This window comes from Amphiura filiformis, chromosome 3 (genome assembly GCF_039555335.1).
Source record: "Amphiura filiformis chromosome 3, Afil_fr2py, whole genome shotgun sequence".
Taxonomy (NCBI): Eukaryota; Metazoa; Echinodermata; class Ophiuroidea; order Amphilepidida; family Amphiuridae; genus Amphiura; species Amphiura filiformis.
Genome location: NC_092630.1, coordinates 80,503,353 through 80,524,109, shown reverse-complemented (window position 1 = coordinate 80,524,109; position 20,757 = coordinate 80,503,353). Strand labels below are relative to the sequence as shown.

The window sequence follows — 20,757 nt, the reverse complement described above, 5'->3', positions numbered from 1 at the left end:
TATTTGCAAATGTTTGTTGTGGGCCACCTTAATAGAGGCCCTGCATGAAATTATCGATTGGCTCCAAACAAAGCATTTGAGCCGGTGTCCTTCACCGTAGTTATGGCGGAGTGCAGTCCATTCAATCAAATGTTGTCTTCAACTTATTTGATCGTAGTGCAGGGTTATGTGTGTGAGACGAACTGTCACGGTAGATTGCAGTCATGCTTTTGTTGAATGCATTTGAGTAGTCCGCCATATTTACGGATGATACGTCACATGCAAGGCCTCTATTACAAACTGTGTAACTCTAGTAAATTGCCAAATTCACCAATGTTGGAAACTTGTTTTGTGTCTGGTTGGATTATGATCTGAAACGCCATAACATAGAAAAGATGATCAAACTAATTTAAATATTTGTATGAGAAGGCCATACTGGTTAGTTTTGAACCATTCCATTACTTTCAATTACATCTGTAACCACAGGAAAAAAAGGCTTATGACACCATTGTTGGATATTTGGGACCATTAGAGAATCTGACTACCATCGTGTTTGAGAATGTAACCCTAAATGTTGCTAAGGCAGCCATCTTGGCGTTAACCAATATCTCAGCAGAAGGAAACAGAACTGGAGGTGAAACAGGTGCACTGGCAATACAGAAAATAGAAACTCTTTCAGTTGTACTTGGAAATGAGGAATGTGTTGCATTTGAGGATCTTGACACTCCAGAAAAAATTGAAGAAGCTGAGGTGAGATTATATGAAAAGTTGTTTTGTAGATACCCCACTAAATAAACCGTAAAACCCCGTCTACAAGCATATATAGTGTTTTTGATGAAAGTTAAATTAATACGATACATGCGTAAATATGCCAATTCAATAGATGGGTCTTACAATAATACTTGTTTGTATGTGCTTGGATCTGTAATTTATTTGCTCTAATTCCATAATGGCGCCCGGATTAATTTAGTTTTTATCAGAAGCACTCTATATGCTTGTAGACAAGGTTTTACGGTATTTTCCAGAACACATACTGTAACCTTCAGAGATTTAGCTCATGCATTTTAAAAGGAGTTTCCAATGAGACCAACTTAAATTGCATATGTTTTAATTGGAAACATAAAAAACTATTTCTGGTGCCCTTCTGAGCAAATACACATCTCAATTTATACTTATTGTATCACAAAAACAGTGAGTTTTTTTGTATTTAAAAATACAATTAATTAAACAGTTCATTGAGTTTAAAGGAGTATTTTGTGATCCTAGCACCCTCTTTTTATGACATTTTCAGTAAACATCTGCACACAAAAAAGCTGATTCCCAAAATTTCAATTGATTCCAGTTTTGCATTTGCGAGTTGTGCATGATTATGTGTATTATACTGCTCCATAGACAATGTGTTGTAATTTTGTTCTGGTGTACCAGAACGCAATTCAAATTTCATGATATTTTTGCTAAATGAATTAATCTGCAAGAAATTTGTTGTACATGAACATTATGTGGCCAGAGGTTTCCAGTGATATAAAAATCTCAACTTTTTTTGAGAAAAGTGGGGGATGATGCTGTGTATCATGAAATGTCCTTTGATTGTTGCCCTTCTCCAGATGAATGAGAAACAAAAATTGATCCATAGATGCATATAGGTAGTTTATTGTTTTTACCATCATTTATAATTACCCATCAACTTGCTTTCTTTCTAATATTTGCCAATAGGAGATTGTTGCAGATGTTGTTGGTTTAGTAAATCTACTATTTGCAAGTAGTGACGGATGGGACTTAAAGGCTAGCATTGACATGGGAGACTATGATCCATATGTGAGTATACATTATTGACTTAAAGGCTATGACCCATATGTGAGTATACATTCATTGACTTAAAGGCTATGATCCATATGCGAGTATACATGCATTGACTTAAAGGCTATGATCCATATGCGAGTATACATTCATTGACTTAAAGGCTATGACCCATATGTGAGTATACATTCATTGACTTAAAGGCTATGACCCATATGCGAGTATACATTCATTGACTTAAAGGCTATGACCCATATGTGAGTATACATTCATTGACTTAAAGGCTATGATGATCCATATGCGAGTATACATTCATTGACTTAAAGGCTATGATGATCCATATGCGAGTATACATTCATTGACTTAAAGGCTATGATGATCCATATGCGAGTATACATTTCATTGACTTAAAGGCTATGACCCATATGTGAGTATACATTCATTGACTTAAAGGCTATGATCCATATGCGAGTATGCATTCATTGACTTAAAGGCTATGACCCATATGTGAGTATGCATTCATTGACTTAAAGGCTATGATCCATATGTGAGTAAACATTCATTGACTTAAAGGCTATGATGATCCATATGCGAGTATGCATTCATTGACTTAAAGGCTATGATCCATATGCGAGTATGCATTCATTGACTTAAAGGCTATGATGATCCATATGCGAGTATACATTCATTGACTTAAAGGCTATGACCCATATGCGAGTATACATTCATTGACTTAAAGGCTATGATGATCCATATGCGAGTATACATTCATTGACTTAAAGGCTATGACCCATATGTGAGTATACATTCATTGACTTAAAGGTTATGACCCACATGCGAGTATACATTCATTGACTTAAAGGCTATGACCCATATGCGAGTATACATTCATTGACTTAAAGCCTATGATGATCCATATGCGAGTATACATTCATTGACTTAAAGGCTATGACCCATATGTGAGTAAACATTCATTGACTTAAAGGCTGATGTGAGTATACATTCCTTGACTCAAGGGCTACCATTGACATGGGATACTTTGATTCATAATGAATATACAGGGTGTCCCAAAAAAAAGAGGCCCCACATTGCGCCCTCTTTTTCTCCTATTTCTGAAACGTTGATCAAATATATTTTGGTATGTAAAGAAACCCTAAATCGTTAGCTTTAATAAACCAAAACAATTCTTTCAATCGGCTCACAATTTTTTAAGATATGCCCTCTTTAAGAAATGTACCCGTTTTTCACTCTGTCCACGGATGAGGTTTGGCTACATCAAAGATTTAAACGAAACACACGGTTAATGACATGGATAGATAATAGCATTAGTCTTGGGAAAGCATTCACTATAAGCGAGGATCACCAGCTAACTTCAAACATCTTCGCAACCCCGTATTACTGCTGCATTCGCAAGTATCCGACGCACAAGCCCTTAAGGATGGCACGCAACGGAATTAATGCAATGAGAACTAGGGCTGAAACCTGTATTCGTCACGGAGGCAACCAGGTAGAGGGCAGAGCAGCACAGTAAACTCACTTCAAAAGAACCAAAGACAAACTAAACAGCCCTTTTCAGGGGTACCTTTTATTCCAAAAAGAGAAATGACTTATGTTGTCAATAAAAAGAAAGCAAGAAACGAGAAAAACATAAGTAATTGCAAGTATAGCAAAAGAAGTCCCATCCCACATCAATTTCGCCCAAATTAATGACACTTAACAAAATCCACAACCCATAAGCCCACCGGTAAAGCCCATTCCCTTAAATAAAGTTGTTATTTTATAAAGTTATCATCAAGAAATGTTCATCAGTCTACTCATAAGGACGGACACACTTTGGACCTGATCATATCTCGCAATGAAGAAAATCTTGTAACTAAGTGCCAAGTCTTGCCAACGCTAGGATCTGATCATGAACTTATTAACTGTGCAATAAATTGTGAGAAACCCCAACCTATGAAAGTTTCAAGTAATGTTAGAAATATAAAGGGGATTGATAGTGTTTCATTTGCTAATGACCTTGCATCAAGTTTGAGCGACCTGGACCTTGGTGAGGACTCTGCTGAGGAGATGCTTGGGAAGTTTGACTCTTCTATTCTAAGTGTGTTGAACACCCATGCACCTCCGCGGCAGCGTGCTCGCAGTATCAAGCCCACGTCGCCCTGGTTTGATGAAACAATCAGAGATGCTAGACGAAGCGTAGACAATGTGAAAGAAAGTGGTTAAAAGTAAGAACCAATGTGATCATGATGACTATGTTGAACAAACTAAGGTTACTAGTAAACTCATACAACATGCCAAGGAAAACTATTATCAAGAACAACTTGAGAATTCAAGCAATAAGAACATGTTTGTGACTCTGAACAAACTCTTGAACAATGTTACTAAACAACTTCCTGACTTTGATAATTTGAATGAAATGTGCAATTCATTTGCCAGATTCTTTGTTGAAAAGGTTTCTAAAATCAGGCAGGATCTTGATAGTGTACCTAGTGCTCTTCAAGATTGCAAACCTTTAGAGTACTGTCAGAATCTTTTAAGCAAAAATGTTTCTTTGTCTTCATTTAACCAGGTCACTGTTGAAGAGGTGTGTAAAATCATTTCATCTATGCCACCCAAATCATGTGCTTTAGATACCATTCCTCTGTGGTTGTTTAAAGAGAACGTTGAATTGTTGTGTAAACCGTTAACATCTATAATTAATGTGTCTTTAAGTACAGGTGTCTTTCCATCTAAGCTCCGTGAGGCGATTGTATCCCCCCTCTTGAAGAAGCCTTCCCTCGACAAAGAGGTTTTAAAGAATTTCCGCCCAGTGTCAAATATAAGCTATGTGTCTAAATTAATGGAGAAGGTCGTGTGTAGCCAGATTAAAGACCATCTCAATTCCCACGGCCTCCTAGAACCATTCCAATCCGCGTACAGAGAACTGCATTGCGCAGAAACTGCTCTCCTTCGTGTTAGAACTGATATACTAAGATCTATGGACGAAAATAATGCTGTTGCGGTTGTATTACTCGATTTATCCGCCGATTCGATCACGGTAGACCATGCCATCCTATTGAATCGGCTTAAACACACCTATGGAATATGTGGCACAGCCTTGGCATGGATATCATCTTATCTTCAAAATCGTTCTTTTCGGCAGTATCCGTCGGAGATGCTTCATCTAGCAATCACGCTCTCCATTATGGGATTCCACAGGGCTCTGTGGTTGGCCCGCTCTTCTTCGTTTTGTATACATGTTGTCTTGGTGCTATCATTCAGAAGTACAAGATCAAGTACCATATGTATGCCGATGATGTGCAGCTTTATTTACCGTTTAATGCTAAATCCGAAAGTGATATCAAATTTGCCATTGACAAACTCTCTTCTTGTATTAATGAAATCAGTGATTGGATGACTAGAAATAAGCTCAAACTTAACAGTGAAAAATCCGAGTTCTTTATAGCATCGTCTAACTATAACATCAAATATATCAAGGACATCTGCATTAATATTGGTGGCAGCACTATATTGCAATCTCTTGTTATCAAAAACCTTGGTGTTGTCTTTGATCAGACGATGTCAATGACAGGACATGTGAAACACACGGCGAAGTCCATCAATTTCCACCTCCGTAACATCTACAGGATCCGTCGGTACATCACTGTTGATAGCTGCCACAAACTTGTCCGCTCACTGATTTTATCCAGACTTGACTATTCAAATGCTATGATGTATGGCATCACATCCAAAGATCTGAAGAAACTTCAATCTCTGCAAAATAGGCGGCGGATTGTGTTTAGATTGGATAGGAGACATTCATCAGCTCCATTGCTCAGAGAACTCCATTGGCTGCCTCTTGAATCCCGGATAGTTTTCAAACTCATGCTGCTGGCTTATAAAGGTATCCATGGACTACTGCCGTCCTATCTCACCGAGTATCTCATTCCTTATGTTCCATCTAGAGAGAATTTGAGATCTGGTGACGACAAGTTACGTCTTGCCATACCACGCACAAAAAAAGCGAACACTTGGGGACAAAGCCTTCACGGCAGCTGCACAGCGCCTTTGGAACTCTCTGCCCATTCACATCCGCCAACTCCTTCCATCCATAGATTCAAGAAATCGCTCAAAACCCATCTTTTTCCAACATGTTAATTTTCTACTTGCCTCTTGATAGTGAGCTTGTCACCTGTTTATATATATTTTTTTTGCATGTGTATATATTTAATTGTTGCTTAACAGTGTATGCAATGTTTTTAGTATGTGTAATGTAAGTTGTAATTTAAGATGTAATTTTTAAAGTCTCTTTGTACAGCGCCTTGATCTCATTGATAAGGCGCTTCATAAATGCTGTTTAATAATAATAATAATATAGTCATGCATGGTATATGCACTTTTCAATCTTTGAAGTAGCCAAACCTCCTCCGTGGACAGAGTGAAAAACGGATACATTTCTTTAAAAGGGCATATCTTCAAAAGTTATGAGCCGATTGAAATAATTGTTTTGGTTTATTAAAGCTAACGATTGAAGGTTTTTTTACATACCAAAATATATTTGATCAACTTTTCAGAAATAGGAGAAAAAGAGGGCGCAATGTGGGGCCTCTTTTTTTTGGGACACCCTGTACATTCATTGACATAAGTCGTAGGGCTACTATTGACATGGGAGACTATGATTCATATGTGAGTAAACATTCATTGACTTAAAGGCTATGACCCATATGTGAGTATACATTCATTGACTTAAAGGCTATGATCCATATGCGAGTGCATTCATTGACTTAAAGGCTATGACCCATATGTGAGTATACATTCATTGACTTAAAGGCTAGCATTGGAATGGGATACTTTGATTCATAAGGAATATACATTCATTGACATAAGTCATAAGGACTAGCATTGACATGGGAGAATATGATTCATATGTGAGTATACATTCCTTTTTGGCATGGAAGAATATGATTCATATGTGAGTATACATTCCTTTTGGCATGGGAGAATATGATTCATATGTGAGTATACATTCCTTTTGGCATGGGAGAATATGATTCATATGTGAGTATACATTCTTTTTGGCATGGGAGAATATGATTCATATGTGAGTATACATTCCTTTTGGCATGGGAGAATATGATTCATATGTGAGTATACATTCCTTTTTGGCATGGGAGAATATGATTCATATGTGAGTATACATTCCTTTTTGGCATGGGAGAATATGATTCATATGTGAGTATACATTCCTTTTTGACATGGGAGTATATGATTCATATGTGAGTATACATTCCTTTTTGACATGGGAGAATATGATTCATATGTGAGTATACATTCCTTTTTGACATGGGAGTATATGATTCATATGTGAGTATACATTCCTTTTTGGCATGGGAGAATATGATTCATATATGTGAGTATACATTCCTTTTTGGCATGGGAGAATATGATTCATATGTGAGTATACATTCCTTTTTGGCATGGGAGTATATGATTCATATGTGAGTATACATTCATTGATATACAAATCACTTTGTAATATATTATTGAAATGAGGGAAAAAGGGTCCACAATCCGCTGTATGGCAAATCAAACTTAAAAGTGTGTATTTTTGTTCAAATATGCTGGTGGTTGGGTTTGTGTGTGTGTAAAAATGTACCGTAATTATTGTTAGTAAAGGTTGACTAGTCTTGCCATGTATTATTTTGTTGCCAATAATTTAGACTGAGATCGGTGGTTTGTCCGCTGAGGCAGGGGGAAGTGAAAGCAGTACAGTAGCACCAGGCGATAGGGATCCTTTAGTAGATGTGGAAAATTCAATCACCAAGGCCGAACAAGTGGTAAGTTGTGTAAATCAGTTAATTAACACTATTGTGCCTTCATGGCAAATTGAAACTCAATCATATTCTGAATATATTTTCTGCCTGACCATTAACTAACATCAAAATACACCCAATATAATTAGGATTTACCTTAATTCTCAAAATGTCTGTTCACATGCCAAATAAAAGTGTCTATTAAATTCTATTTCATGTGTAGGATGTCTTTGTTTAAATGAGTGAATGTTCTTAGTCATCCAGTAGTTGTAAACATAGTTTTGGAAATAATTCTAATACTGAAACTAACTTGGTGCAACTTTGCTGCGTTGCATCTGTAACCACCAGACTTCATCAGACAACTGACCCGCTGGACGGGTCACATGATAGATGGCTAGGTATTGCCTTTTTAAGTTTATTGGCCCGGTCCCATGCATGAGATATAGTCTTGATTGGGCCATCAAGATGATATCTAGCCATCTATCACATGACCAGTCCAGTGGGTCAATTGCTAGACTATGCCATAGTTGATTTTTGATAAATAAAAATATGTTATTAATCATGATGAACCCATTCAGTTGAACTCGGAATTATTCTGATATTTATTACATCAAAATACTAGTATAAAATGGTTATGAAAAAGTTTATATAATTATATTTTTGACAGTAAAAGTCAAGTATACGTAGGCTTATATTATTGAATGCAACATATCATAATGGCATAATTATAATTGCACTTCAATACTGAACAATTCTCATTTTAGAATCTGCCAGTTTATTACGAGTTAAAAATCGACTATGGACTTTCACTTTTAAGCAGAACTTTACCCCGGGACTTTGTTCTCTAAAACACACTGTCAATCATACTTGTTTATCAATCAAATCTAACCACAAGACTAAGCATGGTGGTACAATACACGCTAGATGCGTACGTTCATCCACCAACTTTCGCGACAGCACAAAAGCGCCGCATTCCATAGATAGATGTGTACCATGTATAGTTAATGGTAATGGTACGTGTCGGGAGGATTTAAACAATAATGAGATCTGGGCGACCAATCACAAGCCGATTCATTTAAAGATGCATTACATCATGGCCAATTTTAGTAGGCCAGGAATCCGACAATCTCATCCATAGAAGCTCATAGACAACCGTGTTAAGCATGTAAACCGCAATCCAAAGTCAGTAGTCCACTTGGGAAGCTAACAAACAGAGGGAGTAGGGTGACTGAAAAGATCAGATGTGAAAATCTGTCAATTGTGCACAAATAATTGAATCAGAGTTTTAAGCTTTTAAAAATGTAATAGCCAGAGTATGCACAATTGGCAAGTGGACTACGGAGAAGTCTAGTCAATTGCCTGATTAAATCGGTGGTTTCAGACGCCATGTAGCAAAGTTGCAAAAAGCAACTCTTTAATTATTGTATCTCTTTGTCTGCATATCTATTTCTCTATATGTAGGAACTATCCAAAGCCAAAACTGCCACAAACATAATCCAGGGTGTAAGTAACATGGCTTCAACTGTGGCATCACAAAAGGAAGAAGAGGATGAGCCACTATCCATCAAGGAAGACACCGTTGGTAAGGGGCTTGAGTTGGTTTGCTGTAAATTAGTCTTATGTACATAATAAATGGCCACTATCCATCAAGGAAGACACCGTCGGTAAGGGGGCTTTAGTTGGTTTGCTGTAAATTAGTCTTATGTACATAATAAATGGCCACTATCCATCAAGGAAGACACCGGCGGGAAGGGGGGCTTTAGTTGGTTTGCTTTAAATTAGTCTTATGTACATAATAAATGGCCACTATCCATCAAGGAAGACACCATCGGTAAGAGGCTTGAGTTGGTTTGCTTTAAGGCCAGAGTAATGGAAGACATATTCGTTCACGCCCGAATTTGAGATTTCTTGATATTTATCAACACTAAGATGTATTCTTTCACTTGAAACTGATCAAATACAACTTGCTAATATTTACTTGTATTTTTGCTTATTAATTCTTAACTGTAGATAGCCCCAGTCCTTGAGACAAATGTAAGTGCATTTCCTTCCCATTAGAAATGAATCTAAATGTAAATCACGTGAGAGGTAACAGTCAACTTAAGTTTTGAAAATCAAGGACTGCCACACATCTGGTTCTGTGTCTATTTTTGGTTGATGTTTTTTATTTGAATGCAATAAATGTTTAAGCAGAACCAATTTAACACAGAATTCTTGTGTGATATCTTTTTTGCATTTAAATGTTGTATTCTTGCAGTCAGGATATGATATTAATTATTATAATGGCTTTGAAAACCTGCAGAGTGTAATTTTCATGTAGCTCAGTACATTGCAAATAAATTGTGGCCAAATATATTTCGAAATATTGATATAATATCGTTTTTCTCTTTTTCAGAGATATATGCTGCAGTGGAAGATTCAACTGGTTTAGAAGAGGAAGGATATGAATATGAAACAGAGGAGAACCTTGGTGCTGCCGTATCTGCCGATTCAGATAACTTTAACTTTGATGGTTATAATGGTAACACACTTTCATATTCCATTTGAAAAAACTATAGGGAGGGGAGGGTGGTTAGTGTTGGCACAGTAATTATTGCAATAATATCTGTTACCAGTGCACATCATAGTGTTAGACATTAGCAGCTTTCCATCAGGAATTATCAATCCAGAGTAACCTCTATATATATGGCAGGAAGTTAATAACAGTTATGTTAATGAAGTGTCCATACAGCCAGACTCCTCTAACATTGTGCCAATTGTGTCCTTTCCTCCCTTTATACTAGCTCATTTTCAGTGTTATAACTTAGCGTACTTATATAATTTACCAAAAATGTAAATATCTGATTTTTGATGATTTCTAGATTTTCTGAATTGGCGAACAACGAGCTTGATCATGAGCCGAGTAGTTTATTCATGAGATACAGACAAAGTCTCAGCATCATCCAATAATGAGGGCTAATTGTTCCATGAAGTGCGACAGGCAAAACTGCTTTGCACATACCACTTATTTTTATGGCCTAAAAACACAAAGACATAGAAAAGCTCTATCACGTATACGCGAAAGCATGCAATGCTGGCGTGATTGTTAGACATGGCACAATTGAACGATCGGCCCTCATGAATATGTGAGAATTCACAGCATACAATGCACAGGGACTTTAACTGTTGGAAAATAGTCTGCATTAGTCTATGAGTTTATTGGTCATAATTCAGTCACATGTTGCTAGTGATTGTAGAATGAGTTCAGTATAATTTAGGACTGTCTGCCTCAGAACACATGCAGATTACTTGCTGTAACATGGGTTGTGTTTCACTGTGAACCCCTGAAGTAGGTTAGGGTTACTTATATTACAAAATGTATGTGTGACAAATTGAGAAATCATGCAGAATTTTGTTCATTTTGACCTGTTAACAATATAATCTCACTACAATATTCAGTAGGAATTTGATTGAACTCAGCCTGACATAGTGTGACGATTGTTTGTGTACACTATGCAATGTATGCCAGACTATGTGACTGCGCGGGCGTAATGTGGAAGCGAATCCAAGGTCATGCGTTCACATTATAGTTTGAAGTATGCGATATACGACCGCGATTGGATCGTGTACAGCTGTTGAAAGCTGTGTTCATTCAATTGAAATGTCTAGTATAATAATTGCCTAATTTTCCAGTATGGGTGTTGTTATTGCAGGTTCAGCCAAAGTGGTTATTTCTGTTGTCGTTATTGATACTACAGCCCTACGTACTGAACGCAAAGATGTGCCAGATAAAATCAAACTAGGACTTAATCAAGATATTGGACGCATTGCATCAAATATGATATCCTTTGAGATGAATGTCAATGGAGAACCTGTATCAACACCGATTAAGTTTTCACTAGCTCATGAAGAGGTGTGAATCAAATCCAAAAGCACTATTCTGTCTGTCTGTTGGTTTGTCTGCATGTACATATGCCCAATCTCTTTCATTGTCTATTTACATGTACGTACAGTGTACGTCGCAAGTCCTCCTCTATTATCTTTGCTCTAGGTTTGGTAGAATATCACAACTATGTAAATACTGCCATTGAATCCTTCTGGCTTCCAGTTAAGTACATGACTAACCTCAGGTATATCTCATAGGCCATCCTTGTGACATTCCAGCAAACCATACATAGCCATCTTAATTTGCCTCTCATTTTGTGCTTGTGTGTGTGTGCGAGTCGGTGTTTGTGTGCAAATGAGGACACACAAGATTTTTCACATTTAAACTGTGGAGCTGTACTTGCCAACAAGGACTGTGCTCAGTTTGTGGATATCTGCAGTAGGTCACAATTGCACTGTAAATGCATTTGAAAGATACATAATAATACTGATGGCCGTTGGTACGCATATTTTGTACTGTGTATTATACACAGTTTATCGAGTAAACATCAATTTGACATCCTGGGTTTGATAGCAAAACACAATGTCCGCAGTTGCTGGCAGGTAGGTGAGTGGGATGCGTGCATTTGTAATCATCTCCAAATGGGGACAAATGTGTGATACCCTAAATTGCAACTGGGGACCTCTTGGGAACCAAAGACCATCCCTGTTTTATAAGTACGTGGAAATAATGGGCTACAAATAACATAGATAATCAATTGAGAGAGTGTCCCTTATAGGTGATAATAAATACATCCTGGTAGATAGGTTAAACGTCGTACAAATTGTGTATAATTTGTGTCACGTCCCCGGTTAACAGCTGAAAGTCAGGATGTAATGTCTCTGTTTGCATAGTCTTAAACTCTGTTTGAAGGTGGGTTCACATAGGGGTGTGTGTGGGGGGAGTGTTTTTGTGTGTAAGGGTGGGGGAGGTGTGATATTATTGTGTGTGTTTGAATGTAGGTGTAAACAAAGATTTATGTAGCGTTTACATATTAACAATAATAACAGTGTGCCATTAAATGACAGACACTAGAAAATTGCCATTTTTAGAGTTACTCATTAGTTTTATTCATACTTATTTTACAGGCTGCTAGTAATTCCAAAGGCAAAGCAATTGAAGAAGCAAGATGTTGTTTTCATGATGAGAGTGAAAAGTAAGTCAGTTTATTTAGTTTTCATTATAGGTCCTGTGTCACAACCTGGGGTACCTTTTGTGTTACATAGTAAAAAATTAAATGGCTCAAACATTTTACCTACACATCTCATTTGAAGTGGTTCATCCTCCCTGAGCATTTTGACACCTTTGTTATGGAAATCGGTTGAAAAATGAGAGAGTGAGGGCAAAAACAATCACAAAGTAGGGAGGATGTAACCCCACCTCTTTTTTTTCCACATTTACAATCATTTTGAGCAAGTATTGGTCTTTTAAATGAACTTCTGTATTTATTTACTTGGTTTAGATGTCTGGGAGTCCATTTAGACATTTTTTACTAGATTCAAATTTTTAATGGGGTTTTAAATCAAATTTACGATATGAATCCCTCCCCTAATCCTCCTCCCCTAATCCTCAGCCACCCTTGGCACATTTCATGGCAACGTCATAAGAAAATAATTAAAAAATATTTTAAAACAGGATAAAAACATGAGTAATCTAGAATAAATTAGCCTCAATTTAAGACCTAATTGAATCTTCTAAGTGAAGGAATACTCAAGAGACAGTGTTTTGAAATCCAAGCTGCACATCAAAATGTAACAAAGCCACCTTTTTGGGTACCCCAATACGTGACACAGGATCTATAATGTATATATAATGCACTTATTTGTGCATGGGTTGATTCAACACATTTGTCGCACATGACTTCATACATTATAATACAAAGGCATGTAGAACTTATTTAGAATTATAACACCACACTGCTGGTGTTATGTAAGCTTTTGAGGTGGCTTGTCCAAAGTTGATTACTCTTTGGAAAATCACTTTCCTGACTGTATCTGTGGTCTACCATTTGATGTTGGTCTTTCTAACAAGTTTTGATTGTTTAACTGTCTTGTGTCCTGTTGCAGAGATGATTTTGTGTGGTCTGCCAAAGGTCTTACAGCTGAAGACAAGAGAGCAAAGGAAACTGACTGTGCATCAACACATACCACTACATTTGCTGTACTCATGTATCTAGCTGATATTGAGGTATATCATCCCTATGTAAGCTTAGCAAAGTATGGTGTGCAAGGGATATTGAGGTATATCATCCCTATCTAAGCTTAGCAAAGTATGGTATGCAAGGGATATTGAGGTATATCATCCCTATCTAAGCTTAGCAAAGTATGGTGTGCAAGGGATATTGAGGTATTTCATCCCTATCTAAGCTTAGCAAAGTATGGTGTGCAAGGGATATTGAGGTATTTCATCCCTATCTAAGCTTAGCAAAGTATGGTATGCAAGGGATATTGAGGTATATCATCCCTATTTAAGCTTAGCAAAGTATGGTGTGCAAGGGATATTGAGGTATATCATCCCTATCTAAGCTTAGCAAAGTATGGTATGCAAGGGATATTGAGGTATATCATCCCTATCTAAGCTTAGCAAAGTATAGTGTGCAAGGGATATTGAGGTATATCATCCCTATCTAAGCTTAGCAAAGTATGGTATGCAAGGGATATTGAGGTATATCATCCCTATCTAAGCTTAGCAAAGTATGGTATGCAAGGGATATTGAGGTATATCATCCCTATCTAAGCTTAGCAAAGTATGGTGTGCAAGGGATATTGAGGTATATCATCCCTATCTAAGCTTAGCAAAGTATGGTGTGCAAGGGATATTGAGGTATATCATCCCTATCTAAGCTTAGCAAAGTATAGTGTGCAAGGGATATTGAGGTATATCATCCCTATCTAAGCTTAGCAAAGTATGGTATGCAAGGGATATTGAGGTATATCATCCCTATCTAAGCTTAGCAAAGTATGGTGTGCAAGGGATATTGAGGTATATCATCCCTATCTAAGCTTAGCAAAGTATGGTATGCAAGGGATATTGAGGTATATCATCCCTATCTAAGCTTAGCAAAGTATGGTGTGCAAGGGATATTGAGGTATATCATCCCTATCTAAGCTTAGCAAAGTATGGTATGCAAGGGATATTGAGGTATATCATCCCTATCTAAGCTTAGCAAAGTATAGTGTGCAAGGGATATTGAGGTATATCATCCCTATCTAAGCTTAGCAAAGTATGGTATGCAAGGGATATTGAGGTATATCATCCCTATCTAAGCTTAGCAAAGTATGGTATGCAAGGGATATTGAGGTATATCATCCCTATCTAAGCTTAGCAAAGTATAGTGTGCAAGGGATATTGAGGTATATCATCCCTATCTAAGCTTAGCAAAGTATGGTATGCAAGGGATATTGAGGTATATCATCCCTATCTAAGCTTAGCAAAGTATGGTATGCAAGGGATATTGAGGTATATCATCCCTATCTAAGCTTAGCAAAGTATGGTGTGCAAGGGATATTGAGGTATATCATCCCTATCTAAGCTTAGCAAAGTATGGTGTGCAAGGGATATTGAGGTATATCATCCCTATCTAAGCTTAGCAAAGTATAGTGTGCAAGGGATATTGAGGTATATCATCCCTATCTAAGCTTAGCAAAGTATGGTATGCAAGGGATATTGAGGTATATCATCCCTATCTAAGCTTAGCAAAGTATGGTATGCAAGGGATATTGAGGTATATCATCCCTATCTAAGCTTAGCAAAGTATGGTGTGCAAGGGATATTGAGGTATATCATCCCTATTTAAGCTTAGCAAAGTATGGTGTGCAAGGGATATTGAGGTATATCATCCCTATCTAAGCTTAGCAAAGTATGGTGTGCAAGGGATATTGAGGTATATCATCCCTATCTAAGCTTAGCAAAGTATGGTATGCAAGGGATATTGAGGTATATCATCCCTATCTAAGCTTAGCAAAGTATGGTGTGCAAGATATATTGAGGTATATCGTCCCTTTCTAAGCTTAGCAAAGTATGGTATGCAAGGGATATTGAGGTATATCATCCCTATCTAAGCTTAGCAAAGTATGGTATGCAAGGGATATTGAGGTATTTTATCCCTATCTAAGCTTAGCAAAGTATGGTATGCAAGGGATATTGAGGTATATCATCCCTATCTAAGCTTAGCAAAGTATGGTGTGCAAGGGATATTGAGGTATATCATCCCTATCTAAGCTTAGCAAAGTATGGTATGCAAGGGATATTGAGGTATATCATCCCTATCTAAGCTTAGCAAAGTATGGTATGCAAGGGATATTGAGGTATATCATCCCTATCTAAGCTTAGCAAAGTATGGTATGCAAGGGATATTGAGGTATATCGTCCCTATCTAAGCTTAGCAAAGTATGGTATGCAAGGGATATTGAGGTATATCGTCCCTATCTAAGCTTAGCTAAGTATGGTATGCAAGGGTTAATTTAAGTTTTCATGGAAAATTTTATACATGGAGAATTTTATTTATATTGGTTTATTAATTGATCAAGAATGTTTCATGGATAAATATCAAGAATGTTTCATGGATAAATGACAAAAAATTGCACAACAAATAACTCCCGTGCTTGGTTGTGCCTGATATGGCTAGGACTCAATTATGTGGGAGATCAACTTGTAATTTTGAAGATTGCCATCAATCTGAAACATATTACTAATTTCCATGTGTGTTATGTACCTAAGTTGACTGCAAATAAGTTGGTTTTAACATTTATCTGATGTTGTTTTCTGCTGTAGGAAGTTAGCAGCTACCATCTTGATATTCAGAATGTGCTCACTAAGGTTTGCAGTGGGCTGTCCATTTTTGCACTTGCAGCAGCTTTAGCCATTCTCATCTACTTAAGGTAGGGGTTGATGGAAAGATTTGGATTATTCTATGATTTAATTGAGTAACAAATCTTATGTATTAATTTGTAATACAATTTGAGTGATATTAGATTCATTCTTAATCCTGTGTTGTAAAATGGCATTAGCCTTTTAGGGGTATAGGTGGACACAATAAGATGGTGCCTCTAGAAGTGGGTAAATTATTTTGAATCTCCAGGGTTTTGCCCACATGAAATACTGCCCTCCACTCTGAGCACACTGAAGTATGGCTGTGCTGTATTGAATTTGAAATGGAAACATGCAGTGCCACATGTTAACTACCAGATTCCTATGGCTGCCATCCCACACCGGGGCCACTTCATTGGTACAGAGTACACACACTGGAATCAAACATACATTTCACAAATTTGTACTGGATTGCTACTACACTGGTACTCTAAAGTAGCCACAAAGTAACTGGACAGCAGTGTCCTCTGGCAGCAATATAACAATGCACAAAGAAACAAAGACTAAAAAACATAACAAAAACAAAGTCATGAATGTAGTATTTGAGCAGCTAGTTAATTGCTTGTATTTATCCTTATAGGGATCATTTGGTAACAAGACTGGCTGTATCAAAATGATTGATACCAAGACTGCAACATCATAATATGCAACATAAGATCCATCTTATTGATGTTATAAAAATGTCAAAATTAAAAATTTGTCTTATCCAGAGTACCCAATGTTGCATTTGGCAGAAGCAGGCTTTTCAATAAACATCAAAACTAATGGGTACCAATCATTTGTAAATCATGTGTATTCTATACAAACTGTTTGGCGTTGATCCACCTGTGTAAAATCATGGGCAACCTTGAGAAGAAAAATACAAGTCTTCCAAAAGTATGATTTTTTACAGACATATAATGTTATATTTCTAGGTCATCACTAATGTCTGAACGAATCACCATACACATGACATTGATGAGTACCACATTACTGGCAACACTGGTGTTCATGTTGGGAGCTGATAAAGCTGAAAACACGGTAATGTTTTATATACTATTATAGGCCTACAACTGCAATTCTGGTCAAAATTGTTGGAACACTTTAACTTAGGTACTTGTGCCTGCATTCTATGTTGCAATATGCTGATTTGGTCATGCACCCTAGAGACACCTAACATTGATTAGTAGTGAAGAGAGAGGGTTGTAGTACTAGTAGGACTTGGACGCTACACTAAAGAAAGCAACACTTTAGGATGTCAATCATAACAGAAGAAACAGTTCAAGATTTATGCAAGTGTTCCAACTACTTATGACCAGGATTGTGGGCAAATTGTTTAACTCTCTGTACTGTGTTTAGTTGTTAATGTTTCCCCTTCCCTGGATGATTCTTGTTACCAGAGGGATATCATTATGTACAATCAGTCTCAATCAGTACCTGACTGGTACACACACAGAGTACCTACCAATGCTGCTACTGCCCAAGACCTACACTGGCACTGGTACTCTCTTGGTACTCTCCTGGTACTGTATAGTAAAAGTATAGGTAAAGGTAAAGGAGTCGAACCTGTATTTTACAGGACGGAGTGCCATCTCTTTTGTTAGCAATTAGGCCAGACTCCACTGTGAAATGTTGCTGTAGTGGTATCACCACACCTCCTACACCCCTCCTCCATAGTGAGTCTGTTACCTTCCCAGCATTTAAGAATGCCTGTACCGGTACATTTTGTACCCATTTATACACTTGGGTGGGGAAGAGTAAACAAGATAAAGTGCTTTACTCAAGGGTTGCAACATGATGGCATCGCCGGGGCTCAAACCCGCCAGCTTCCTATTATGAGTTGGAGCAGTTCCGCTTGGCCTCCGTGCTCCCTTGTATAGTATCAGCCAAGTACCTTGGGAATCTTGTAGTGTACTTGGCTTGCTTTGTAGTGCTGTCTGTTCGAGTGTGACTTCTCTCTAAATTGTTATGCACCAATATTGGAGCAGGTCTTGTTCGAAATCTACGACAAAGTAACAAATAACTTGTTTTCTTTTCTTCAGGTTCTGTGCAAAGTGATAACTATGATCCTCCATTTCCTGTACACGGCCATATTCAGCTGGATGTTAGTGGAGGGTGTACATCTGTATAGACAGATTATTATGGTGTTTGATACTGAGAAATCACGCATATGGATTTATTTTGTCCTTGGATGGGGTAAGTCAACAAGGATTCAAAATAGGGTTTCTTGATCACACCCAAAGTTTACATGAGTCACATTGTATATTAATATGAGACAATTTGATCCAATCAGGCCAAAAGGAGACCGTTTTGAAAATTGAGATTTTATGATCATCAACTTACTCAGTAACTAAGCATACCATTACTGTGAAATCCCTGCATCCCCAGCAAAATTTGTTAAGAAGTTCAGAGCTTTTATAATGTTGGTTTTCTTGTGTACCTTTTTCTGTTGTGTCCCTTCTTTTTCTCAATTTCTCATTATTGCTGCCCTGGCATGGTGGGATTAGAGTGAGTCTCAATGTATTCAAATTAAATTTACAAATCTTAGTCATCTATTATATTATTTGTAATTTGTGACATGATCAAGGGGAATGAGTCACATGTTGGCAATTTTCATTTGGAAATTTTTTACAAAATCAGACATCTGGTTACTGAGTTATGAGCAATTTATCAGTGGCCTAAAGCAATATAAAACAAAAGAATTTGAACACTGTTTTTGCCAATATCTCAAAAACAGTATTTGTGACATCTGACTCATTTCCCTTGATCATGTCACAATTTCTCCTTTGGCAAATGCATCAGAATATAACAACAGAAAATGAAATCTGTTGAGCTATGAAGAACGCACACTGGTTTACATGGCATACACTTGACAAGATGAATCTGAACATAGTTGCCCATGAATCAGGGTGTGAGATGTATGACTGGCCAATAAATTGTTTCTTTGCTGTGTCTTCTGTCATACAGGTGTTCCTATAGTGATTGTGGTTGTGGCTGCAGCAGTAGAGTGGGACAAGTATGGAACAGGAGGCTTGTGAGTATATCATTGCTCCCAAAGTTACTAGAAGAAATGCTTGTATGGAAATTTTAAGAGATACATTTAAAAAGTGTTATGATTATGGAATGATTTTAGTCTTATTAAGGAATCCTCTTACTAAATACTAAGCTTCTTGGATAAGAAGTTACAAGACTGGGTTTAAAACTGGAAACATATAGATTTAATATCATCCGCTCTTCCCCATCTGACCCGTTAGCTCATTTGATACAGACTACTGTCCCAAAGGTCCATATCGAGGATGGTCAGTAGAATTTTGTTCACTGTCTGTCGTTTATGTAGTGTGGTGAATAGAAGCTAATTTTATGTATTAATGTGTTTAATAGTTTCAGAACTGATTGGAGAGTATATAAATCTATTATTAGAGAATAAAAGATAGGAATTATTTTGTTTGTATCTACCATGTCATAGAGGAGAGGCATGCCCAATATTTTGAGAAGTAGATACTACAAAGCGATATAGGAAATATAGATGAGATACTTTCACATTCGCTGAACTAACCTCAATTATCCTTTCTTGTGTCCTTCATTTCAGTTGTTTCCTGCAATTCAAGGATCACACCCTATGGGCTTTTATTGGTCCTATCATACCAGTCATTCTGGTAAGTACACTTAATGTTTATTCAGAACTGGAGCAATTTTCCCTATACGTAACTGTACCTGGAACTTAACATAGAATTCCATCTACAAGTATACCATAAAGATTCACTTAATGGCACACGTCTAACGAGGCCGTTGGTGTAATATAAAATATAATGCGGTAGGCCACTGGTTAAATAAAAGTTCTTGATAAACTGGAATTGGTTTGGTAGTGAATTTATTTGATAAACTGGAATTGGTTTGGTAGTAAATTTATTTCTTCATCTCCACAACATCAAAATACAAAGTCATATCAAATCATAAAAATGTAAGAGCGAACTCCTTGTGTGTTGGTTCGTCTAGAGCGTGAGTGAGAGAGAACAAACTCCCAGCACACTACAGCTTTTATTACTGATTCCCCTATTATTTATTATTATTATTTATACTTTCTTTAAGCAGGGTAATCCCATCAATGAAAACACTGATCTTCCTGGGGGCCCTGCAAGAGCCGTACATTTACAAATTAAAATACAACTTAAATATTATTTATAGTAGTACATGTACATGAGGAAAAATATACATAGTTAAATATGAAATAATTATGAGTACATTATGAATTAAATTATCTTGGTTGAGGTGCACAATGTAGCATTCTTAAGCATGGAGAGACTCATTGTATTATAGTTACTACGAATGTTAGATGGAAGATCATTCCATATTTTATCAAAATATCCTTTGTTGATCATAATTGATTGGAATGATTAGGCGATAGCCGTGTGTGAAAAGAATCTGAATCCTAAATCG

At 37.0% G+C, this 20,757-nt stretch overlaps 1 protein-coding gene across 2 annotated transcripts in view; it reads left to right on the top strand.

The window, feature by feature from the left end:
* The window catches only part of LOC140149242 (uncharacterized), a 75,949-nt gene that overhangs the window by 48,566 nt on the left and 6,626 nt on the right, over positions 1-20,757 (top strand). For both annotated transcript variants that reach the window (XM_072171473.1, XM_072171475.1), the window contains exons 12-24: positions 466-729; positions 1,693-1,794; positions 7,476-7,592; positions 9,030-9,150; positions 9,964-10,089; positions 11,261-11,460; positions 12,561-12,628; positions 13,539-13,659; positions 16,246-16,352; positions 17,256-17,361; positions 18,363-18,516; positions 19,288-19,354; positions 19,910-19,976. In XM_072171473.1, coding sequence (XP_072027574.1) covers positions 466-729; positions 1,693-1,794; positions 7,476-7,592; positions 9,030-9,150; positions 9,964-10,089; positions 11,261-11,460; positions 12,561-12,628; positions 13,539-13,659; positions 16,246-16,352; positions 17,256-17,361; positions 18,363-18,516; positions 19,288-19,354; positions 19,910-19,976 — 1,620 coding nt within the window. The remainder of the gene's footprint in view (positions 1-465; positions 730-1,692; positions 1,795-7,475; positions 7,593-9,029; positions 9,151-9,963; positions 10,090-11,260; positions 11,461-12,560; positions 12,629-13,538; positions 13,660-16,245; positions 16,353-17,255; positions 17,362-18,362; positions 18,517-19,287; positions 19,355-19,909; positions 19,977-20,757) is intronic.